Genomic DNA, 24,696 nt, shown 5'->3' with positions numbered 1-24,696 from the left:
CATGTCAGACAGTGCACCTCTACGTGCTTCTCACCCTGGATCACATTTGAATCACTTAAGATATCTTTCAAATTTCTGATGCTTGGTGTCTGCGTCTCTCCCCGTGAGATTCTGATTTTCTTGATCTAGGGTGGGGCTTTTAGGGGCAACAACTCAAGTGACTCTCAGGTGAGCAGGGGTTGAGAACTACCGATCTAAAATCTTGTCTGCTGCATCTCACGGGTAGGGAGGGCCTGGTTTCACAGGGCTACTTAGGGTAAGTGTCTGGGCTGTGCTGGGCCTTCAGTCACCCTGGCCTTTCCCAACACCTGTCTACCCCTCCAGGCCACAGTGCCCAGTGGGAGGATCAGGCCCTAAGACCCTTCACAAAGGATCTCAAAAGAGACCTGTTGACTCTCCCTCTGCCAGCCTCACCCACTCCCTAGTAGAGGTAGCACTCATCCACCTGAGCCCTGCTAGGCCGTAGTCTCCTGTCCCTGGAGAGCAGGGGACAGCCAGGGTCGGTGTCAAGGAGCCCCGTCCTTGCAGGCCTGGGGGCCCTTGGACAGAGCCCAACCAGCCATTTTCCCAGGCTGGGCGAAGCTGGGCTGGAGCAGGGGCCACGGGCCAGGCCTGAGGTTTGGCTGGTTTCTGTCTACTTTCCCACTAAACAGATATGCCAGTGAATGTGTTTGGGACAGCAATGATGCAGGAGGTTTTGGTAACAAGACTGCAGCTTGGAGAGAACCCTCTTTCCCCATGTATCCTGGAAAAAGTTTTCTGAGCTGGGGCTCACCCAGCAGCTGCTGCCCGCCCACCCCTGTTTTTGCCCCCCACGCCCCAAAAGCACTTTTCCATGACTCACACATGGCAGCTTGTGCACTTCTTTTATTATTAAATATATAAGCAGCTTCCTATTTTTTAAATAGATATTTAAATGACTTTATATAAAATAATTCACCACTTCCAAGTATAAAAACAAAATCTCACAGTGTGTGAGCCAATGTTCCCTCTCAGCTTTCTCAATGAAAGGATTCCTGTGCAGGTAGCCGGGGGTGGGGCTCCCAGAGGTCTGGGGGCCTTCCCACACCTGTGTCACCAAACGCCCACAAAGAGCTTCTGCAATGGGCTGGATTTGCTTTCTTCACTTTTAAAATACTATACGTTTGGGATGGGAGAGGAATGCCTTTTTTCTGTGTTTGTATGTTTTTTTTTCCCTTTCACTTTCAAATACATATTTTCTGGCATCAAATATAGAGTCTGTGACTAGTAGGAGCCCCACAAGGCAAGTTCCCCGCTGCCCTTCCTTCAGCAGAGAGCAGCAGGGCAGGGGAGGGGTTGCGGGCAGGAGACCCCCACTTTTGAGGGCAGGAAGAAAAGTTCATGGGCCCTCGTCCAGCGGCCAGGAAGGCCGGGATCTCTCACTGGTGGGCCCAGGACAGCAGGAGAGGAGGGGCACAGCAGCACAAAGGGACCAAGGCGGGGTGATCAATGGCCCTGACACCTCCTGCCAGCTCTCAGAGCAGTGGCCGTGGGCTGGCCCAAGAAGCTGAAGCCCTCAAGGCAGACTTGGAAGTGGATGCCTGGTCTCTTTCCCACCCCGGCTGGCCTGGTCAGAGAGATAGTGGAGGGGCGACAGCTGGGGAGATCACTGCCTTCCTGGGTGGGGAAGGAGAGGGTGGGAACAGGATGGGACCTGGGTGCCATGCTGTGAGGTCGGCACAGGCTTGCTGCTGTGGTGGGGCCAGGGACTGGTATGGGAAAGGAGACCAGGTGGCAGGGTCGGGGTGCAGACCTCCTCCCCCAACCACCTTGGCACACCCATAACTGCGAAGACCCAGTTTCCGTGGGAGCGCCCCCTGCAGCCTTCCCCCGGGGGTGGGGGGGGGGTCTGCCTCTGCCCTCCCTTCCACTAGTCACTTCCCTCTTGGGAATGTCAAAGTGCAAGACGCAGAAACCTGCGAACAACAATAAGGATGCAGCCTGAAGACCAGCTCCGGCTGGAGGCCCAGGCGTTTCTCCTGCCCCACCCACCCTGGGGAGTCGAAGCCTCGGTCAGCAGAAGGTCAGGGGCTTAGGGGCTCCCTCAGTCGACACACAAGGCCAGCTCGGGCACTAGGCGCAGGCTGCTGGCAGGAGGCCGGAGGGGCGGGAGGATGGACGGACGTTCGCTCACAGGGATGGACAGGGCAGGCTGTTCAGCAGGCAGGTTCAGTATTCACAGTGCAATGGCTTCCTTCAGGAGGGGAGCCTCTGCGCAGCCTCCCGGAGAAGCTCTGGCAGAGCTGGAGGGAAGGTGGGGCAGATGCTGGAGCTGGCTCTTCCCCTTGGCCTTGGAGCCAAGCCAGACAGGTCCTGAGGGCAGGGTTGACCTCCCCTCTCCACCTGGCAACCAGCAGAAGACACCTGGGCAAGCGGAGGGTGTAGGCACCCCCCAAGCTGTCAGCACGGACCAGCAGGCCCAGAGGCCTTCTCTTCCCGGCTTTTGGGCTGCACATCTTGACGGGAAATCTAGCCGACGCTGGCCCGCCCTGCCGAGCTCATGCTTCTCTCTCCGGAGACAAGTCCCTGCTTGTCGGTGTTGGGATCCCTTGGCACCAGGCAGTCCTCTGAGCACCAAGGCTCTTCCATTCCTCAGTGCCCATCCTGCTCTCCCAAGTCCTTTGGGCATCTGGGTCCCTGGCCCATCACGGTCCCTGAGGCACAGAGGGTCCTCAGCGGGGCTTCCCAGCCTTCCTCTAGTGAATGGGAGCCTCCAGGGCCCATGATAAACATTAGCAGCGTGGGGGACATCCTCCAGCCCTCTCGTAGTCAGTCCAGAGTCTGAGGGTCGAGGGCAGAGGGACCCCAGCCTCGCTGCTCTGGTCTAGTCCTGGCAGGCAGGAGCTCTTGTGGTGGGCAGGTCACATTCCCAGGAGAACAGCTGGGGGGGAGGGGTGGTGGACACTCCCATCACATCTCTCCCGTGGAGAGACTATCCTATGTGCCCAGCTGTAGGGGAGAGAAAGAAAGACCAGTCAGCTGAGTGGGAGTGGAGGGAGGGGTCACTGAGGACATGAGTGGGGGAGGCTTAGCGTTCCTGTGGGCTCATGGCCATGCTGCAGGCAAGACTTCCATCCGTCTGCTCCCTCGCCTTCCCAGCCACCCCAGACACCGCAAGGGACCCAAGCCTCTGGCCAGACTGGCCTCACCTCCTACCTCCTCCTGGGGAACTAGGGACCGCAGAGGGAGGTAATGGGGCCTGGTAGAGGCTTAAGCAGGGCTGGGGGAGGGTGTTGATCACTGCTTGAGTGGCAGAGGCTAACGGGGAGGGAAGGGGCATTAGAGGACCCTTAGACCCCTTTCAGACGAGATCGGGCGCGTTCAGGGTGGTACGGCCGCAGACTAGACCCCTTTTCAGATAAGACCATCTCACTGGCCTTGGGCCAAGGACTGAAGGGTGATTCCAGCTAACTCTAGCAAAGAGTTATACCCTACACCATTCATCACAGAGGGTCATCACACGTGTTACTCTGGACAGCAAGTCATGGGTAACGAAGAGGAAGAACCAGAGGCAGTTCCGGAACAAGGAAACTCCCATTTTGCCAGTTGGCATGCTAACCCCTAAGCCACCCAGCCTCCTTCCCAGTGGGCTGAGGGACTTGCCTCCCTGCACCATCCATGGGAGCCGGGGCCCTGCTCCCTCCAACCCCACCCCCATCGTACTCCCTTGCCCAGCATCCTTGGAACGCTTTGTTCCCAGAGCAGAAATCCCCTGGACCCTATCCAAGAGTTTGACTTTGGATCCTGTGTGGAGCTTCCCATCCTGACCATCCATAGGCCTACTGGCAAAGTCTATGTTGGACAAGGAGGGCAGATGGGACCACAGCTTCTGGCTCCCAGCCCATTCCCATGCTCTGGAGAGGGAAGAAGGGAGAATCATAAAATGGACATGAGCCTCCCTGGGTACAGCTGGGCCACAGGCCCTGCTGGAGCTAGGAGGGAAACAGGACCAAGTGGGTGAGCTCCACTGCCCCTGTGTCCTCGTTCCTTGGAGTGGAAGGATTAGGGTCTGTGTTTTCTTTCTGAGCATCCCTCTATCAATCTCTCTGCCTGTGTTTTTTCCTGTCTCTTTGTCAGAGTGGTAGGTACCCTACGGACATGCCCTGAGTCTCCTGTGGCTCCTGGGGCCTGGGCTGGACCTACTGATCCGAGCGGAGTCTGGATATGGCCCCTGCCCTGGGTTCCCTCTCCCAGTGAGATTTTGAAGGGAGAAAGGGGGAAAGCTTGTCAGGGCCTGAGAACAGGCAGGCAGGGAAAACAGAGAAGGAGTACAGAGGAGATGAGGCAGAAGGTCAAGACCAAGGGGGGAGGCTGGCAACCAGTCAGAAGGAGGTGTAGCCTTGGGCCATGAAGGCCCCAGGGTCCTTGGTCCCTCCTCTGCTTTCCCAGTCTTGAGGAGGTCTGGGCTAGTCTCATAGCCCTGCCCGTGTCCCATCTGATCCGCTCACCCATCTTAGCCTACTCCACCAACAAGGGGGGACCCCGGGGTTCCAGATATGTTGCTTCGTGCTCTTTTCTAAATAGACTTTCCTGATTTTGAGTGCTCGTTAGGTCCCTTTCACGTCGAGGAGTGGCCCAGACCTGTCACTGTACACATGGGAAGGTCCTAAGGTACTCACTTGCTTTTGGCATGTGGTATAACGAGAAGCCCAAATGGGTTACCGCAGCTGGTCAGCCAGCCGGCCAGTTAGTCAGCAAATCAGGCTATTAGCCAGCTAGCTAGCCAATCAACCAGTCAGCTCACCAATCAACAACCAGCCAGTTAAGAAGTTACCAGCTAGTCAGTTGGTCAGTCAAAGTCACCTCAACAGCTGGTCAGTCAGTCTGTCAGAGTCTATTAGTTAGCTGGCTAACAGGTCACCCAGAAGACCGGTTGGTTAGAAACAACCAGCCAGGCTCAGGTGGTCAGTCAACCCTTAAGCCAACCAGGCCACATTTATTGAGTTTGTGACAAGTATGGAGAAGCCCTCTCTGTATAAGAACATGGGACAGAAGAAAATGGCAAAAAAAGTGGAAGACACAGTCCCTGCCCTCAAGGGGCTTACAGCCTCCTTAGGGATGCAGACTATACATACACACACAGAAGAAGGTTTGAATATGTATAAAAACAACTTCCAAGTAAGTGCAAATTGATATAATATGAACCAAATACAGAAGGGCTGAGAGGTAGGAACTGAGGAGCAGGCAGGGGGTGGGGAAGTCAGTCTGGAAAAACGGGAGGTGGTGGGGTGGGGGGGCTGCCTGGAATTGGGGAGCCAGGGCTGAGGAAAGATAAGGATCACATCTTTATCAACAACGTGGGTGAGGACAACAGAAGGCGCTCCTCAATGTGCAGGAGACACACTTGGGAGGGCTAGGAAGACAGAATGAGGATTTAAAAACTATTTCCATGGGCTCAGGTGCTGGGCAGAAACCAACGAGGTGGTTTCAACAAGAACACACAGAAACTCCTACACCCGGGTTAAAAAAACAAATCTGTCCATGTAAGGGAAAGAAGGCCTGGCTTGACAGAGGTTTATGGGAAATGGAATTTGGGGTTTTAACAGACCACAAGCTCAACATAGGACAAAAGCACGAGGTAGCTATTAAAAAACAAAGCAGAAAACCCACTAACGCAATATGAATCTGTGCAAATAGAAGATTACTGTCCAGATCAAGGAAGGTAACAGTCCCACTGTACTTGGAGCTGGTAGACAACATCTGATGCACCATGTCCAGGGCTGCAGGCCCCATATTCAGAGGGACATTGACAAACAAGTGTGTCCAAAGGAAGGTCGCCAGGATGGTGAGGGGTCTGAAAACCGCAACATATAAGGAACGTTTGAGGCACTTGGCCACACTCAGCTTAGAGAATTCTTTAAGGGGAAATGGATAACAGACTTGAGACACTGGAGGGCTCTCATGAGGAGGGAGAACCATCATGGAGGGAGCAGGGAAGCTCCCTAGAGGAAAGACCCCCTCCCAGCGCTCCTGGGAGATGAGAGGGAGCTTGCCTGGGACTGGGAGCACGGGCCCAGCAGCTGGCTGACCCCGTCGGGTGTGAAAAAGGAAGACCCCCATGGTGGGGGATGCTGGCCAAATGACCTCTAAGAGCCTTTCCAAGACTTAGGTTCTGTGGATCCATGAATCTAAGGCAGGGACATAGAAACGATCTTGGCTGGGGTGCAGGCCGATAGGAAGCCAGTGAGAGGCGGAAGTTAGGGCTAGCTGCTGGAGGAGCCTGGGAGCCCAGTTGAGAATGGTGGGTTTGAAGTGGGTAGCGGTGCAAATTCCCCAGGAGGGTAAAGACTTTACACAAGATTTTGGTTGCTCTGGAATGAAGAGTGGCAGCAAGACTAAAAAGCGAATACAGAAATTAATAACCCAATACACGGGTAATAGTGCCTGGCTCAGACTGGGGGGCAGGGAGAGGGAGCGGGGAAGACCTGAGGATCCCGAAAGGAGACAGTTGGCAGGATCTGGTGATGGGTGGAAAAGGGAGTGGGAGGGGAGGAAGTTAAGTGTGGCCCAGCCTTGGGGGAGTTGGAGGTTTCCCCAAGGTCGAATGACTGGAAAAGGGCTAGCTCATTTTAAGGGGTGGAAAGAGATCCAAATCAGAGTCTTACCTTAGAGACCCCTCTACACGGGCAGTTCTACCTGTCTGTCCTCATCCTGGGTCAGGGGGCTGCAGGCAGAGCATAGGGCTGGTATAAGACTTCAGCAGAGGCTGAGGAGTGAGGGAACCCCTTACATTCGTCCCCCAACCCTCCCATACATGTGCTCCAGCCCTCTCAGATTCAGAAGACCCAGAACTGCCTAGCCCTAAGAAGAAATCGGGAAAAATCCCAGCTATCTGGTAAAGAAGAAACGCCCTTCCTCCTCTCCGCCTCCCATCCTGCTCCACTTCCTCAGAGCAAGAGAAAGAAAGTCTCCCCCAGGTCTAGAAGGGAGACAGATGCCAAGACACACCCCCCCACCCCCGTGCCTTCCAGAGCATTCCCACCCCGTGGAAACTCTCACCTGCCCTCTGGTCGCTCCATGGGAGAATCCACTGTCTGAGGCTCTCGATGGCTCTGGGGACAGACAGCAAAGAGCAGGTTCACTGAGGAGCTGGGGACTGATGTGGGAACTGTGGCCTCACCCCCAGGCAGGGGTGCCCAGGGGAGTAGCTGAGTGAGTTATCAAAGTCGCCCCCAGCTACCCAGATGTGGGGATGAGCCACAGGCCAGGAGAGATTTCTGAGGCCTCCCTTCTAGGTCTCACCCTCTCTTCTCCCCAGGCTGGCTGCTTCCAATCCCGGGGGTTCCCTGGGCCCAGGTGCCACAGAACTTCCAGCGAACACCCTACCCTCATAGCACTTTGCTTGGCCATGTGGGTTCTCTTCCCATTCTTGGCCCAAGAATATTCTCTCCCCGTCCCTTCCCGTTGACTTTATAAGCTTGGGTTTCTCGCATTTTTAAAGAAACCTTCCATTTCAACCTCTTATCTTCTGTGTTCGGTTGGGCCCCCGTCTTGCTGCCTGAGGAATCCAGCAGGGCCCAATAATCCTCTGACCTGCTCCTCCCCCCAGAGTGTGCCCCTCCCCCCATAAGCTGCCCTCCCCTCTTGGGGCCTCTCCTTACCCGCCATCTCCGCCTGTAGAATAGGAGGCCACCGACGGCCAGCAGGACCAGGATGATGCTGGGCACCAGCAGGTGGAAGGTAAACCGGGGGAGCTGAGGGTCAGAGTGTCTCTCCTTCTGCCTCTCATGGCCTGTGTCAGTCAAAGGAATGGAGTTATAAGGGGCGGGGGCCCTGGCTGCCCCCTCACTTGCTTGTCTTCCTTCCAGCTCTGTGGGGCTCCTTCGATCCCTGGTGCTCCTTCTGCCCTCCAACTCCCCGAGGGGCAGCACAAGGCCCCAAGAGTGCCTTCTGGAAAGCTTTGGGCGTGCAGAGAGGGCCGAGGGATTGCTGAGGCTTCGTGGCGGCCGTGACGGGGTCCTGGCAGAGCTTGGCTCCTGGTGGTCTCTGGGCGGGTCAGATGGATGGTCTGTCTTCTCAGGTGTGTGACTCTGGGCCTGGCCAGCGGATCTTGCAGGTCCCACCGTGGGCAGGGGAATGCCAGTCATGTCCTCTGGCTGCTGGCCCCTGGCTGAGTAGGACAGGGGAAAAGGTGTTGACAAGAGGTCACTGGGCCTGGCGGTCGTCTCGGCCTGGAAGCTGCCTCCTTCCAGCCTGGAGGAAGAAAGCTCTGCCCCTTGGGGTACGGGACCCTCACTAGCCTCTCCAGAGGCCTCTTCCACGGTCCAGTTGGTGCCCAACGCAGAGTTAAGAGTGTCCTCCATCCCCAGGTCGGGGGCCCCGACAGAAGGCTGGGGCTGAGGTGACTCTCCAATGGAGCTGGCCCCCACACCTGGGGGCTCCGGAGATTCAAAGCTCTGGCAGGTGCTCCTGGGTGGTCGCTGCTTGGCGCTTCCTGGGTCCAGGTCCACTGTGCGAAGGGGCTGCTCACTGGGCAAGAGGGAGCTGCCCTCTGTCCCCTCAGAGTCAGCCCGGGTCAAACCAGCCATAGGGGCCATGGAGGGGGCAGGGGGCTGCTGAGGGGAGACAGAGGCCAGGTCACTGCTAGGGGTGGCTTTGGGGTACAGGCAGTTGCAATCAGGCTTGGTCACCACATCTGAAAGAACCACAGAGAGAGGGAGAGAGAAAGACGGGGAGGAGATAGAGTCACCAGCCTCCAGCACAGCTTTCCCAGGTGGGGGAGGGGGTCGAGAGGGGGATATGGGTCCAGGGGCAGTCCCTCACCCCCTAATTCAGCGCTGGGGCGGAGGAGAGGACAGTACTGGAGCCAGAGCTCAGGACACAGGCCTCAGGCAGTGAAGGTACAGATTGCGGGGTCTCACAGGCAGAGAGCAAAGAGTGGGTGTAGAGACACAGATCGGGGGCCAGGGGCAGGGAAGACAAGGGAACACCCTTTCCTGAAGTTCCAGCCGGCTAGGTGCCAAGCCAGGGTTAAGCAGCAGCTAGCCAGGAAGTGGAGCAACGGCCTCCAGGACTAACCCAAGTCACCCCCAAGTCCCATAGACAGTGTCGCTTGGAAAGCAGCGAGGCAGTTTCGTGCACAGCCAGGGGCCACACAGCCAAAGCCATGGGCGAGAACTAGCTGGGGCTGGAACACGGCCAGTACTTGAGGCCTTGGGATTGAAGTAACGAGACTGGACTTGGCCACTGGCAGGTCAGGTCGCGGGGACTCAGGCCCTGCCTCAAGGAGCAAGGTTGAATGTAGGAGGACACAAGTGACATGGGACGCAGAGACGAGGACACGCAGGGTACGCATGTGTGCAGCTGGGCCTGCACTGGGAGCTTCTGAACGATGCTCAGACTTCAAATCCAGCCTTTTCCATTGAGGGGACACTTAAGGCGTCCTGGGGACTTCTGGAGCCAGGGTATCCTGGTGGTTCACAGCAGGGCTCCTGGCGCAAGGCCCTGGGTCCCAGATGGAGCCTCGGTCTCTCCACGGAACCCCCTGTATATTCAGCCAGCCTGCAGAGCTGGCAGGGAAAGCCTCCAGGCCTGCAGTGTTCTCCGAGGGGGGCCCCTTTCCCCTGCCCTAATCTTACAGCCACCAGCATGATCCTTCTCAATGCTTCCACATGCAGACATAGTTGGTGTGCATGCACACACATGTCGGAAAAGACATGTGCCCAGGCCCACCCAGAGGCACAGGAAGCCACATATGTACACAAGGAAAGCACATCTGCACACACACAGGAGCACGAGTAGCAGCCAGGCTGCCTCCCCAGGGTCCCTCCAGCCTCCCTCTGGCCTCCCTCCAGCCTCCCTCGGGGCCCCATGTCTCACCTCCCAATCCCTGCTCTGTTGCCCTCCCTCCTCCCCTTGTCCTGCACTCACTGGCCTTTTCAGTGCTGACCTTGGATGGAGCACTTAGCAAAGCTGTCGTTGCAGTTCTTGCTGAAAATGTTCCAGTCCTTTTTCAGGAGAGTCTTGGTTTCATTAAAGACATTCTTGATCTTTTCCAGCAACTGCAGGGGTGTCTCATAGAAAGTTCTGACACAGGCCTGGAAAGAGAGCAGGGACCCCTTGGTGAGGATGAGCATTGCTCTATGTCTCTTGCTTGTTTGCCAAACTCCCCTGGCCTTTCTCACATCTGTCTCCTTTTTCTCTTTCATTTTCTCCTTCCCCTTGCCCCTAGCCTGTGGTGGAATCAGTCCTGAGAACTTGAGATACGTCATTTATTTGCAGATCTATTTAACACATATCTGTGTGCCAGGCATGTGACAATTACCTGGGAATCAAGGAACGAACACCAGAGACATGGTTGGTGGCTGAGTTGGACACTGAGTCCAGCAAGGCATTTGCCTTATATGCACTGTTACAAGTGCAGTGAGTCACATGGAGAAGTGCGGAATGATGTGAGAATATTACAACAAGTGGAACTAAATGAGGGCTCAGGAGAATTTCCCATGGAACCAATGAAAAGAGGAGCAAGAGTCACCCAGGAAAGGAGGCAGGGTTGGAGAAAGCTGTCCACGTGCTAAGAACAAACTGTGCAAAGGTCCTGAGGCAGGAAAAGCCTGAAATGCCCAAAGACTGAAAGATGGCTGGAGTGGATACAGGAAGGCCATCTAGGAAGAAGGTACAACAAGAGATGCAACTGAGAGAGGTCAGCAAGGGCCAGTTCCTGCAGGCCCTGGTTGGCCATGTTGGAAACCGTTAACTCGATCCGTAGAGCGAAGACAAAACATCCGAGGGGTTGCAGGGAGGTGGGTGGTGGCACGATCAGACTTAGGTTTTAGAAGGGTCATCCTGCTGTGGTGTGGAGCAGGCCATGAGGACTTGGGTCCTTCTTCAGCACTGGTATGCCTTGGAAGGAGGGCTGAAGCTACCTGTAGTCCTGTCTGCTGAGCTGTTCTTTTCTATTCTGCTTGTAGGAGCCAGGTTCCCCGCACCCACTGGAGCTCGCTTCACACACTTCTGGCTTTCTTCCCACCTCTTGAGCTGCTCCTAAGTCTCCTTACCAGGCTCCCATCCTCCAGCTGATTTATAAATTCTGGCATTCCTCAAGGCTGTCCTGGACTCACCTCTCCTCTCACCCCAGATGATGCCACACAGGCCCATGGGTTCATCGGTGGCCTACTTGCCGATGAGTTCCAAATACTGAGCTTTCCCTTACCCCCAGGTGCACAGGGGAGAACTGTAAGCTTAACTAGGCTCTGAGGTCCTCAGCGCCATCTCTAAATGCCCACGGCCTGTGTACAGTAGGTCCTGGGGGGATGGTGACCCAAGGGATGAATGAATGAACACAGGCATGAGAAGACCATCGCTCAGCTCCTCCACTCACTGGCGGAGCGGACTACCACGTTTTTGCTCTTTTCCTCCTCTCTAAAGTCAGAGCCATCATCCTTTCCAGCCTCCCCACCAGGGCTGTGGTAAGAAAGAGGGACACTGGCGCTCTCTCGCCCTTCTACGTAAACCTCCGTCTCCTTCGTACCTCACCTCAGTCTTCATAGAGAAGACAGCAGCCATCCGACAGAAGGTCCAGCTGCCCACTTATGACACAGACACTACGCCTTATCTCCTCAGGGGCTCTGATCCCCGCACCAGCCTTCCCCTCAGTACACCGGCTCCTCTAGCCTCAAAAGCTCCCTCCTTCCTCAAGGCTTCCCTGCCACCACTTGCTTCCACACGGGCTCTAGGCCATGTGCAGGGTGGGTGGCTGGTGAAAATGCAGGTTCCCAGGCCCACCCACAGACCCAATGTATCAGACTTTCTAGGGGTGCATCCCGGGAATCTGGAATTTAAGCAAGCTCTCCAAGGGATATGTATGAACTTTAATGGTGGAACACCCTGGCTTCAATACCTCTTGGGACAAAGAGATCCTCCTGCAACCCCACATCCCTCTGGCAACCTCTCCCTTTTTCTGGGCCCTTGTGGAGCTGAGCTCCTCTACAGGGCAACGTCTATTTCCTCTGTGTTCACCCATTGGTAGCCACCTCCGGTGGCAGCTGCACACTCCTAGACCCATCAGACGCTCTCCTACCCTGGTCTTGCTTGGACTTTTCAACCCCATTTGATAAAGGCGACAACTCATTCCATCTTGAGACCCCCTTCTCCATGGGTCCAGTGAAATCAGTCCCCTCAATTTTCCTCCCACCCCTCAGGCTGCTCCTTCCCAGTCTCCTCATCGGGTGCTGTGCCTACCTGGCTTCTGAGGGCCGGGGTTCCGGGGCCCTGTCCTACCATCTCCCGGCCTCCTGCATGACATCCTTGCTGCCCCCTCTTTCATGAGCATCTTGGCAGCCCAACTCAAGCCCCAGCTGTCTGCTCCACATTTCTGCTCAGCTGTTTCACAAGCATCTCGGGGTTGTGTTCCCCAATCTGAGCTCCTGCTCTTCCCCCGAGTCTGCTCCACCTACTGATTTTCCCCATTTCACAAGTTCCGCAGCTCCCTAGCCCAAGCCTCTAGGATCTCCGGTCCAACTTGCGCCCCCTGTTGGCCTCCCGGCCTCCATTCCTGCCCCCCTGCAGTCCCCTCTCTGCAGGGCTACCAAACCCGCCTCACAGTTCCTTTCGGTCACTTCCTGTTCACCAGGGTGCCCCTCACACTTCAGACAACATCCCATGTCTATAAGGCCCCCCGGTGCGCCCCCGCTGGCTTCCACCTCCTCCCCTCTCTCTGTCTCTTCCATGCCTTGGCTCTGATGACTACCGGTTGGCCTCCTGAATGTGTGTGTAGCCGACCTCAGGGTTTGGTGTGTAGCCTTCTCTGTTCTGGAATGTTCTGACCAGCCTCACTGCCTCCTAACTCTTACTCCTCTTTGGACCTCAAATGAATATTCTCTTACTCAGAAGCCTTCTTCTTCCCTGCTTCCTCACCACCTCCCTTTTTAAATGAGAGTGCCCTTTGTCTCTCGGAGCCGGAGCCGCAAGGAGGCCCCCTTCACGGCTCCCTCCCTCGCCTCCTTCAGGCCTTCCCTTGCCTGGTCATTGCCACCCTACATCCCCCATATTTCACTCATATGTTTTGTTAACTGTCTCATCCCTTCCCCCAGACGTAAGCTCCCTGCATGCGAAGGTTTTTGTCTGGTTTGATCCCAGCTGTTTCCTAGTGTCCAGACCAGTAAATGGCATGCAACAGGCACGCAGTGACTATTTGTTGAATGAATGAACGGTCCTCAAGCTTCATAATGCTATTTATTTGTCATTGTTTAATGGTTGTCAGCCTCCCACGAGGGTGTGAACCATGCTGTTCTTGCTCGCGATAACACTGATGACATCATCAAGGCCTAGCACTGTGTCTCCGACCTGGCAAGTCCTTAGCAGAGGTGTGTGGGGTGAATCCATGAATGAGAGCGTGAGTGAGCAATGACCCAGGATTGGGGGAGAGTAGGGGAGACATGGGAACACCCTCTGTGTATCTGGGCAGGCGTGGGACCACCAAAGCCGCCCTCTGCTCTCACTCCAAGCTCCCGGCTCCAGAACACTCCTACCTTGCCCTGCTCTTCATAGTCTTTGGTGAAGCAGCTCTTAAGCCTCAGAGTTAGTTCCTGGAGCTTCACAATGACGTAGGCATTGGGAGTATTGTCTTTGAAGCGCATGGTGTCCTCCATGATGTCTTGCATCAGGAAAAATGCCTTCTTAAGGTAGCACACAGGATCTTTCTGGAAAACGAGAACCTGGAGTTTATGGTCTGGCTGATGTGGTCTGGGAACCCACCAGGCTCTGTGGCGGGTGCCCTCATCCCTGGCTGAACGAGGGCTGCAGCCTACCCTACCCCTGGCCCTGAGGGGGCCTGCCCTTGAGGGAGGGCCATGCCACTCCAGTCCGAAGGGGGGCGCTGACCCCAGCTGCTCTTTCATGCTCTGTGTCTGGGATCTGGGAACTGCTAGGAACTGGGGTAGAGGGAAAGACATGCATGGGCTTCTGATCAGAGATAGCCTCGGATTTCTGGAAGATGAAACTTTAATCAGAATGGGTGCGCATGCGTAGGGTGCGTTCTGGGGGAATGCTCCGTGTTTCTGTCTCTCTTTTGGCTTGCTTTCACAAGTCCGTTACCAGGTGGCTCCTTCTAATCCTCCAGGCCACAGGAGAACTAAAGACCATCTGAGGGCCCAAAGAATAACCTTAGTGTTTTGTCTCCCTGAGAGATGGTAGTTGCTTCAACAGAGATTCGGCTTTGGCTCTGTATTCCTAGGACCTAGTCCCATTGATTCCTAGCAGAAGAAACTTGCTATGCTTGTTGAGGTGTGAAGGAGGGAGTGAAATACTAAGGTGATTCTTTGGGCCCTGATGTGGTCTCCAGTTCTGACAGATGTGTGTATGGGTCAGGTGAGCAGAAGCTCAGAGATGGGAACAACTTCTGGGCACATCACAGTGATTTTGTGTGAGGCACAAAGATGAGCGGATGTGGCCCAAGGGATGGGGTGGGAGCAGTTGGAAAGGCCTCACAGGTACAGGAAGAGCTTGTGCAAAGGCCCGGAGGCCAGAGGAGGCAGGCGACGAGGGCAGTGGGTGGGACTGTGCGGTGTAAACCCCAAGCTGACCAACCTGGGCTTTCTCTTAGAGTGAGGGGGCCCTGCCAGGTTAGGGAGTGAGAAATGAAGATAATAGGTTGGAGTTCCAAGAGCTCCCCCTACTGGTGGGGTGATGAGTGCATTAGAAGCAGCAAGGCCTCTTAGGAGACTCTGGAAACTGTCCAAGCAACTGATTGGGTGAGGCTGGGGCAGAACCCAGAGCTGCTGGGAGGCCGAATGAGCAGCTCTTGGTGGCTGGCTGGGTGTGGGGTAGGAGGAAGAGGGAAAGGGCTGGACCGACTCCCTGGCTGCTGCTCTGTCTATTGGATGGAAATGACATCCTTAAGGAAAGCATGTGACCCAGAAGTCATATTGGTTTGCCTCAGGCCCCTAGAGCCAGCCTGCCTGGGTTCAGATCAGGCCTCCACCACTCAGTAGCTGTGCTCCCTTAACCTCCCTGAGGACAATAACCAAGATCAGCATGTCACATAATTGTCAGGATAAAATGAGAAAGTGCCTGGCACATTGAAGACCTTGACAGGTGCCAGGGCCAGGAGAAGGGAGGCTGTAGGGGGCTTGAGGCCTGGACCTTGTTCAGCCCTGGACCCTAGCACCCCAGGATGGAGCACCAGCGATCCTCCCAACCTCCCCCTACCCAGTTACGGGATTTCTCCTCCCTTCAAGCTCCTACATATACCCACCTTGGGAAGCACACAGAGGGCCGGCACATGGGCCTTGTAAATAACCATAACTCACCAACTGCTCCTGGTCTACAAACTCAAAGGCAATCTGGCAGGAAGTCTCCATCTGACTATCAATCTGCAAGAGAGAGTAGGCCGGTGGTGGCTGGGTGTCTGCAGCTCAGCTGAGCTGGCCTAAGAATGAGAACTGGAGTTTTGATCCTCCTCTACCTCCCCACCGACTATGCTGGGAAAGACAGAGCCAAGGGGAAAGACTTGGGCCTCCCACAGGCCCAGGCTGGGCTATAGAAGAACAAGAAGTCTCCTCCTTCCACCTCCCACTCCATCAAATCTAGCAAACAGCCATTAGTTATAAGGAAAACTCTCTAAGAGGATCTAGGGCCTAACCTTCCATGACAGGTAGTGAGCTCCCTATAGTGGCAGGAATTCAAGCATAGGCTAGACAAGCTCTGGGGATTTGGGATCTATAGGGGTTGGGGCTAGATGTCCTGAAAGCCCTCCTTGGCCCCCAGAGCATTCTAAGCCTCAGAGAATGCTGTGGCTCTTGGCCCAGCTGGGACAGCTGCAGTAGCTACATGCAAGAGGGAAAGTGTAGAGGTAAGAAAGGGAGCAGACCCAGCCTACAGGCCCCAAGCTCAGGGCCCCGGAGCCGGAGCCGGCCTCAGCAAGTGGTACTCCACCCTGCCTGGCTGGCCCAAGTGATAGTAGATTCTCTTCTGAGCAGGACAGCGGCCATGATGGTAACCTGATTCTGCCTGGCTGAACCACATTTGGAATTGGGAACCTCTCTGCCAGCCCAATTAGAATAAGGCACAGGCTCCTTCATGACGGCCTGGGTGTGCAGTACTTCCCAGTCCTAGGCCTCAGTCCAGAGCCAGGAAAGGGAAGGTGGAGGGCTGGGAATGAGGCAGGAGCTTCCCCTCCCACCAGATCTGGCTGTGGCCCTGATGGCAGGCTAGCGGCATGTCTGGGAGCCCGGGAGTCCGGGCCCACACCTGCACACAGCAGGCAGACAGGGCTGGCTCCCTGGAGATGCTTCCTCTCACTGAGGGAGATCAGGCCTCACCAACCCCTTCTGAATCCAGGGGTGACCTTCCAGGCAATCATCAACTCGGGCAAAAGCTGGAAGCCCACCCACTCCACTAGCTGCAGGCAGAATCATGGAGGGCTTCAGGGTTGGGTGTGGGTCAGAGGTCCTGACACTGAGAAGGTCAATGAGGAGAGCATCAGTAGAGCCATGAATCACGGCCTGCACAGCTGTGCTTCTCTGCCTGCAACCCTTGCCTTGGACCCTGTTCCCTGGCTCCTGCCTCAGTTTTCCTAGAGGGGAGAAGGTAGACAGGCACAGCCGCGTACTCACCAGCTGCTGGAGGAATTGCAGGTGTCCATTCCCAATCATGTGACTACAGTGCTCCGACGCCTCCTCGGTAATACTCCCTCTCACCAGGGGACAGACCAGCAGAAGCAGGGGTGTCAGCCATGTCTATAATAGACAGCGCATCATTACTCCCAGTTTTCCATCTCCCTAGGAACCCCCATGCCCTGTCAGGAGGGAAAAAACAAGGACCTCATACCCACAGTGCTCCAGACTACAAAGCCGCAGGATGCAGTGTTCCCCAAATCCACTTTCTCAGGATTTCCTACCTGGCATGCGCAGTCTTGCGCTCCCTTGACAACTACCCACACGTCACCTCCTCCAAGAAGCCTGCCCAGATTCACCCAGGCCAAGCCTGACAATGCACTGAACTTTTCATGAGGACCTGAGAAGTGTTCCTACCTGCCCAAATTTCAATTACACGGGCAAATACTCGAGTGCAGGACTGGCACCTGCTCATTGCTGTGTCCCTGCAACATCAAACACAAACTAGAGAACTTGTGGGTTGCCCACTCTTCTCAGGTTCACTTTCATGCACCCACTCCAGACTTCAAGTTGGAGACATTTCCCCTGGGCCCAGCCCTTCCTCCCACCTGATTCCACACAGGTCTGGCTTTGCTACTGGTAAAACCGGGGCCCCAAACTCAATTTCACTGGGAACTTATCCCATGCTGGAGACCTTTTGGAGCTCTGTGTGTGTGTGTGTGTGTGTGTGTCCAAAGGAGCCCAACTGCTTAACCAGAGGCAGCCCTGCCAGCTCTAGGCCATCCCTGCCCCTTGGAACCCCATCAGGCTCTATATCCAGCCGGCCAGCTCTGATATGACCAGGAAGTGTTCTGAGATCTCTCCCTCCTTTTGCGCCCACCTGGCCTGGGAGCTTCTCACCCTCAGAGTGATGGGACTAGCGCCTGATACTCCATCATTCCCCCTTCCTTCCTCTCTCCCTCCTCCTCTCCGAGGTCCCCTCAACCCTCTCCCTGGCCCAGATCTCCCCTTCTCCAGCCAGAGGCAGCGGGATTCTTGAGCCTTCTTCCCCCCAGCTCAAGGTTGCCTCCTGGCAGCTGATGTCCCCAGATTCAGGGAAATGCTCTCAGGGTGGGGAGAGAGCTGGCACTTTCCTGGGTTCTGGGCTCTGCCTCAGAAACCCAGATGATGAGACAAATACTGCAAATAAACAGCACATTGGAAAAACAAGGAGGCTATGAAACAGCCTACAACAACGACATGCTGATTTACATATAACTACAAGTCCAAAAGCTTGTTAGCTCCTACCAGAGAGGAGAGGCCCTGGCTGGGCTACCAGGGAGGGCGCACAGAGGGGAGGCCTCAGTGAGGCCTTGAGAATGGGGGAGAAGTTGATAGCAGAGAGAGGAAAGGGGAGGTCTGGAGGGCAGAGGCCCAGGACGGCCCAATGCCATTCAGTAAAGGCTGAGGGTCCTGGCCTGATCTGGGGGAGCGAGAGTAGAGAAGAGGGAGGACAGCCATGGGGGTACTTCAGGCTCTGTTGGGCAGAAACCTTCAGTTCAGGACCCACTGGAAATGGGGCCATGCAGAAGGTGTGTCTCCATCCCAGACTGGCTGCCACTGAGGTTCTGAGCCCCCGGTTTTGCATGGTATGGAGGAAAGAGTCCGTGGGAAAAGAGATACTCAGGAAGACAACCTTGCCACAGGCACTTCAAGATCTTGATGCCTCCTGGCTTTCAGAGCTGTTTCAGGCACTGGTGTGGGAATACTGTGGCCACCACGTGGGAAGCTGACTTTGAAGGTGGCCCAAAAGGACCCCCACCCCTGCCTCTGGGGTCCCAGTTTTGCCTCAGAGGATGAGCCATATGGGCACCCAAGGGTTAACACTCTGGTTCAGCTCAAATGTGGCTGGGCAGGCTCTTCTCCCCCTCCATTCTTCCTCCCACCTTCAGGCCTCCGCCTCTGGCAGAGCCACGAAGGCACCTTTTCCCTTTGCGGCAGGCCCAGACATCTCTCAGCCCCACTGACCAGCATCACCTGTCCCTTCCTCCTTGTCAACAAGGGCCCTGGAGGAACCTCAGCGGGACTGGACCTCTGGCTGCTCCCGTCTAAAACCAGCCCCCTGCTCTCTCCACCTTAGCCTTCTTTTTGGTCTCCCTCCAGCCCTTATCTTTGTCTTGTTGCCTATCAGCTCCCCCTCCACGATGTCCCCTCCCAGCCTTGCCTCCTCTCTCTCAGCTGGGCTCTTCCTCCCTCTGGGGATGGATGTGCTCTTCCTCTTCCATCTCAACCCCACCTGCAACTCCTTTCCATTCCCCTCCAAATATGTCTGCTTCTCTCCCAGCCAGGTTTCTCTTCCCATTTTCCTCTAGGGCTCCCCAGAAGCAAACCCACCCAGAGACCACCTTATCGATCATTGACAGTGCCACCCTGCACTTTCTAGAAGATGCCCCAGCTAGTGCCTGCAGTTGGGTCCAGACATCCCCCATGCAGCCCTGAGCAGCCCTTAGCACACCCAGGGTTCTGTGCCACCAAACCCTCTTTCCACCTTCCTCTGCCCCCTCTAAGACCAGGATCTCCCCAGCTGACTGAACCAGATTTTGCAGTGAAACGGTTCAGAACTAGTTCCAGAAAGCTCAGGAGTCCCATCCCCTGCCAAACAGACTTGATCCAGCCACCCAAGTCCCCAGTAGCTCCTGCCCGCTCCCTGGAACAAGTAGAGGCTTGCCCAGCTCCTTCCTTCTGCCAGCAGGTTCCTGGGCACAGGCCTTGGCATTCTGTAAGCCGGCTGACCCCTGAACTTCCCCCACCCAAAAGCGCCCACTCCCCCCAAGCAGGGTCTGGAAGCATGTGCGTGGCCCTGAGGGGAAGATGCCGGCTGCGAAGGCGCCACACTCAGCGCCCAGCCTTTGCCCCTGACTCTTGGCGGTGTCCGGTCAGGGGAGAGAGAGGCAGAGGCTTCCACAGAGCTGGCAAAGAGCCTTGGCTTCTAACCCTTCTCTCCTGACAGCGGGTGGCTCAGTGTGCGCCTCGGTGCAATGGGGTGAGCAGCGTCCCCTTTCCAGGGCAGTACCGCAGCCCCGGGAGCAGCTGCAGGGCGCCAGGGGGCTCAGTCGGGGCGCGCCCGGGACCTCAAGCAGCCGCGACGCAAAGATGGGAAGGACACCGGAGCCCGCGGTCTCCGCGGGGGAGCGTCGCCGGCCGACGCGCCAGGGTTATGGGTTCCAAGGAGCCGCGCCGCGCCGCCCGCTCCCGCCTCAGCCTTGCCGGCCCCCCGCAGCCCCGCGGCCGCCGCTTACCGTGGGAGGGCAGCGCCCGGCGGCGCCCCGCGCGGTCATACGGGCAGCTGGGTCCCGGGCCGGGCGCGTCGGCCGCCCTCGCTAGCTCGCTCGCTGGCCGCCGCAGAGTCTGCTCCCCGACCGAGGGCCGCGCTGCCGTCCGGAGGGTGCGGAGAGCGGGCGGCTGCGCCGATAGCACCCAGGCAACTTTCACTTTCCACCAGCCGGGCTCCACTGGCCAGCTCCTCGGCACAGCCTTTTAAGCGGACTTGTGGGACATGTGGTTTATGGGAAATCACCTTGGATAGGCGCCAAACACACACACACACACACACATACACACACACACACACACACACACACACACACACACACACGCAGACACGCGCGCACGCGCGCGCGCGCGCTGCCACAAAACCCAGACACAGACACACTCCAGAGCCCCCACTCATCCGTCTCCCCTCCCCCGCCCCCGGGGCCGGTCTTACCCGTGGTCCTCCCAGTCGCCCTGTTTTCTGTGCTCAGCTCCGGAGCCCTCAGCAGAGCACGCGGGCTCCACTGACTCCCGCCCCCCCGCGCTCCCGCTCGGACCGAGCCTTTCCTTTTCTTTTCTTCCGCGCTCTTTAGGCAGATCCGGTGCTCGCTCTCTCGCTCGCTCTCTCTCTCTCTCTTTCTAATACTCCTCTCGAGGGACTTTCCCTCCAGGCCTGAAAATTCCCAAATCTGAGCAGGAAATGGTTTGAGAGCAGGGGCAAACACTGGAGCCCGGGGCCTCCCCGGGTGGTGCACGGGGCAGCAACCCGGTGGCGCTCGAGTCAGCGATTTGCAGCAGCCCCCTTCTTCTCTGGCAGCCCGCTCCAGCCGGGCTATTTCATTTGGGGGCAGGGTACAGGCAGGGAGGCTCGCTACCTGGCCCGGGAGGAGAGGGACCGTGTCCTGTGGCACAGAGCCACAAGGCTGTACTCTGTGCCAAGAGACACCCAGAGCACTTGACCTGCCCGATGGCTGATAACCGTGCTCCTTTCTGATGGCCCAAACCTGGGGTGATTGGTACCTGGGCCCTAGATATCTCTTGATGCTTTTGGAAATGGATTTTCTGAGATGGTTAATCGCACTGTGTCTCTCCATGAGAGTGAATCTATATGAAGCCTAATAGGATGAACCTATTAATTATAATGCCAACCTCAGGCTTTTTTTCCTTTTTGCATTCATCATGATTCCATATCTCGGTTCCTCTGGGAGGCCACCCACCCTCACCCCCTGGGAAATACATGATATGAGGCCTGGTCCCAAAGGCGTATCTCTTGTCGCTTGCTCCAAGAGTAAGCAGTAATTTTACATCCTCGTGCCCTTGCTCACACTGGTTCCTCTGCATGGAATGTTCCTCCCCCCTCCTCGTTAAGGCAAACTCCTCATCCTTCAAGCCTGAAATAATACCACATCCGCCACTAGCAAAGCCTTCTTTGACTCCCCAGGCCGACTAGTGGTTCCTATTTCTGTATTCCCACCTTGGCTCCTTCCTTCATGGTGGCCCTGGTAAGTTGCCATTTATTCATTGTCTGCCACATTCTGAGAAGCATCTAAGGGAGTACTGGTAGTTTTATTGGGCCCCCACTCTCACTGAGACTTCCTTCAGGCTGGTCCTTTACCTAAGAACAAGTGCCTAACACACCCTAGGTACCCGGTGACTGAGTCAAATGAGGCCAGTAGAGAACAATTCATTCATTCAACAGATATGCACTGTGCTGGCCCCCAGGGGCTATGATAATGGACGTGCCTACAAGTCCCTGCTTTCAGGGGCTTGAGAGTGGTTAAGAGCTAAGGAGTGCTGGCCAGTGGTGGGTCCTCAGAGCCTAGAGGAAGGAAGATAAGAGACAGAGCCCAGCCAGAGGAAAGAGGTAAGGATTTACTTCCGCCAGGCATGCTTTGTCACTTGTCCCTTGTACAAAAAAACCCACACAACACAGTAGTGCTTACAACTGATAACGGGTTAGAGGAAGTAATGTGAGGAGACAAACCACTTGGCTTGTTGAAAGGAAGTCAAATTTTACTTGCTCCCTCCTTTACCACCCAGCGCTGGCTCAGGCTCCTAGGAAGGCAGCGGTCCTCTCCGTGGGCCCACGGCTGCATCCCTGTTCTCCCTGAACCCTGACTTTGCCACTTAGACATTAATTTCCCTTTCTTGCCAAAGTGGTGAGGATTGAACGGGATGGCGCGTGCAAGTGTTTCCCATGGGGCCTGAAGGGAGTGAGTCCTGCTGTTGTAGTTATTCTTGTTATTATTATTGTCTGTCCACTCACAGGGACCGTGAGCAATGACACAGCAGTGGCGCAGTGGACTTGGGAGTCCCAGAGCCAGATTTCAGTCCCAGCTCTGCCGCTCATTTGCGGTGTAACTTTAGACAAAGCCCTGAATTCTTCTGGGCCCTTCTTTCCCCATTTGTGCAATGACAATGGCAAGCCCTTTCCCCCAAGGAATGGTTGTGAGGTCAAATGGGCGACACATAGAAGTCTCTAGGGCAGGCGACGGCATGGAACAAATGCTTCGTTATGAAAGAACACTCTGGAATCTCGGGCTGTGGGATGCTGGGAAGCTCTGTCTGCCTCCAGCCGCAGAGGGACCAGGAGGGCCCAGGATCACCAGGACACCACAGCCAGACTCACAGCTGTCTCATGTCTGTTTCCTTAAAAGGAGAGGCTGTGACTCTGCTTGACTTCATATGTGCTTTATCACAGGACACGGGGAAATCGAGGCTGGAAGAGCTTATTTACGGTGTGCCTGATGGGCTCCCCTGGGCTGCATCTCCTGTAATCTTTCCTGCACTGGACCAATACTCCTGCTCCCTCTCCCTGCCCATCTGCCTGGGAGACCTCGGGCAGGCGAGGCCTTGTTGGATCTCAGGCCTAACCCAGAAGGACAATTCCACGTGCACACAGCTCCTTAGCTGTTCACACCAGGGGAGGCCTGCCTGTGCCTAGCCACAAGCAGGGAGTGTTGGAACCACACAATTAGAAACATTTGCATCCCCAGTTGCCTTGAGTGAGCAAATGAAAACCCAGACAGGTAAAGGCACCGCCTCCAGAGGATTGCACAAGTCGGTGTATTCTGGGGTGAGGGCTTTAAGAGTGAGGCCTAGAGTGAACCAGCCCCAGGTCCCATGAACCCTCCCCGGTCAGATTTGCTGCCGTTCTCCACACTGACTTCCGGGGGAGTCTTGTCCGGAGCTGGGTCACTGGGGAGGCATGGAGGAATTTGGAACAATCCAAGATTTTGGTTTCGATGCTTTCCTAACGCAGCAGCATCAAGAGGGCAGCACTCAGCTGACCCTGGAGGAGGGCAGAAGGGAGTACGAGAGGGACCCTGCTTACCAGAGGGATGAACCAAGGGTGGGAGGAGAGAGGCTGAAAAGAGAAATGGAGGTGGATGGCAGGAAGTGGGAGGAAAGCCTCATTTGCTGGGCGTTGACATGTCATTTCCTTGAAATTACTTGACAGGCAATATTCCCCTGAGATCCTTTCCAGAGAGCTGACTTCCATCACAATGGGCTTCCTTGCTGGTTCTTTCTTCTGCCCCTTTCTTTCTCCCCCTCCCTCTCTTCCTCTCCTCCTCTTTCCTCCTTTCTTCCTTCCTTCTCCTTTTCTCTCTTTTCCCCTTCCATCCTTCCTCCCTCCTTCCTTCCTCCGCTCTCTCCTTCTCTCTTTCCTCCATCAGTGTGGCCCCACGGCTCTCTGGGAAGTGGCTGGTGGCGGGGTGTGTGCGTGTGGATCGCAGCAGCCGTGGATGCTGGGGGCTAGAGAGGGAATACCGCTTTCCTGCCCCCGTGCTCCTGACAAGGTGCTCCTCAGGACCAGAAGGTGTTAAGACCCCGGGCTGACCAAGTTAGGTATCCCATCTCCAGTCCTTCCCCACATTAGGCGGCCCTTCTAAACATGTCTTCCCCGCTTTTAAGAGGCTGGGTGGGGGGCACGAAATGTGGTAAAGCAGCCATAGTGGAAGGTTCTTTGGCAGGATTTCTCATCAGTTCAATGGGAATGGTAACTCTCAGCCAGCTGGCTTCCCAGGCCTCTGTCGTGAAGACTTTGTATTTGATAAATGAACAAGAGCCCACTATGTGGAAAACTACCAAGCTAGATGTTAAGAGCCCTCTTCACCTGGCTGGGGGGAGAACCTGCTATCCCCCTTGACCGTGAAGCTGAGGAAATACCTGTGCTGGTGTCATAGCATGCCACCCAGAGTCACTGGTGGGAGGCTGTCTGGATCAGGGGCCCCGCTCTGCCCTCTGCTTCCTGCCACCAGCAGGCTGGGCACCGTCTCCTGGATGTGGGCAGCAATGGGCCCTCTCAGGCTGCTCTCATGAACTCTTCAGAGCTGATCAATGTAATCTAGAAATTAAGCAAACCACCCACAGCCAGTTTGGGCTTCCCAAGTGCCCCTCCCCACTCCCCCTAGAGTCACAACCCCTCAGCTGAGGAAATGTCTAGAAGAAAATTTTGTTCCAGTCTTCATTGGAAAAAGAGAATCACAAGGAGGATGAGGTGTCTGCTGGTGTCCAAGCAGCACACAGGCCCACTTCCTATCTTTGGTCCTGTGGGACAAAAAGAATTACCTAGAAACAGGAAGTAAAACCTACGCTCTCTGTATTCATCTGTTAATGCAATAAGCATGGTCACTGTTGAGTTCGTGTTGCATGCTGGGTCCTGAGCTCATCCAGGCCAGCTGAATGACATCCCTGGGCTCCTAGGCCACCAGGGACAGTCCGACTCATGGCAGGGCCAGTCATGACCCAGAAAGGTCCCAGTGCCCCAAGGGCCAGTGTCTTGGCTTCTAGAAGTCACTACAGGGAGTCAGAAACCTGAAGAGAGAAG

The 24,696-nt window shown here is 55.9% G+C and overlaps 1 protein-coding gene across 2 annotated transcripts; it reads right to left on the bottom strand.

Moving 5' to 3' along the window:
- Positions 1 to 849: 849 nt before the first annotated feature.
- CSF1 (colony stimulating factor 1) lies at positions 850 to 20,478 on the bottom strand. 2 transcript variants are annotated; one of them, XM_059375670.1, is made up of 10 exons: positions 20,320 to 20,478; positions 19,853 to 20,099; positions 16,575 to 16,697; positions 15,270 to 15,332; positions 13,491 to 13,661; positions 9,911 to 10,058; positions 7,623 to 7,753; positions 7,021 to 7,073; positions 6,627 to 6,685; positions 850 to 2,970 (listed from the first exon to the last, which is right to left on the bottom strand). In XM_059375670.1, exons 2-9 carry the CDS (start codon positions 19,889 to 19,891, stop codon positions 6,640 to 6,642), a joined length of 774 nt encoding a protein of 257 aa, XP_059231653.1. In that variant the 5' UTR covers positions 19,892 to 20,099; positions 20,320 to 20,478; the 3' UTR covers positions 850 to 2,970; positions 6,627 to 6,639. The 2 variants fall into 2 exon arrangements, with proteins under 2 accessions (XP_059231653.1, XP_059231652.1); XM_059375669.1 differs by having other exon boundaries at positions 7,623 to 8,656; positions 20,320 to 20,475.
- Between the last annotated feature and the right edge of the window lie 4,218 nt (positions 20,479 to 24,696).

This window comes from Mustela nigripes, chromosome 14, assembly GCF_022355385.1.
Source record: "Mustela nigripes isolate SB6536 chromosome 14, MUSNIG.SB6536, whole genome shotgun sequence".
In the NCBI taxonomy this organism is placed as follows: domain Eukaryota; kingdom Metazoa; phylum Chordata; class Mammalia; order Carnivora; family Mustelidae; genus Mustela; species Mustela nigripes.
The sequence above is the reverse complement of the archived record's forward strand: the minus strand, read 5'-3'. Positions and strand labels throughout refer to the sequence as shown.

Coding starts and splice junctions, on each gene's coding strand:
- CSF1 (XM_059375669.1), bottom strand. CDS start 19,891: ATGACCGCGCGGGGCGCCGCCGGGCGCTGCCCTCCCACG. Junction 7,074..7,622: donor TCTACAGGCGGAGATGGCGG/GTAAGGAGAGGC, acceptor GTCTGTCCCCAG/AGCCATCGAGAGCCTCAGAC. Junction 6,686..7,020: donor ATGGAGCGACCAGAGGGCAG/GTGAGAGTTTCC, acceptor CTCTGCCTGCAG/CCCCCTGACCCAGGATGAGG.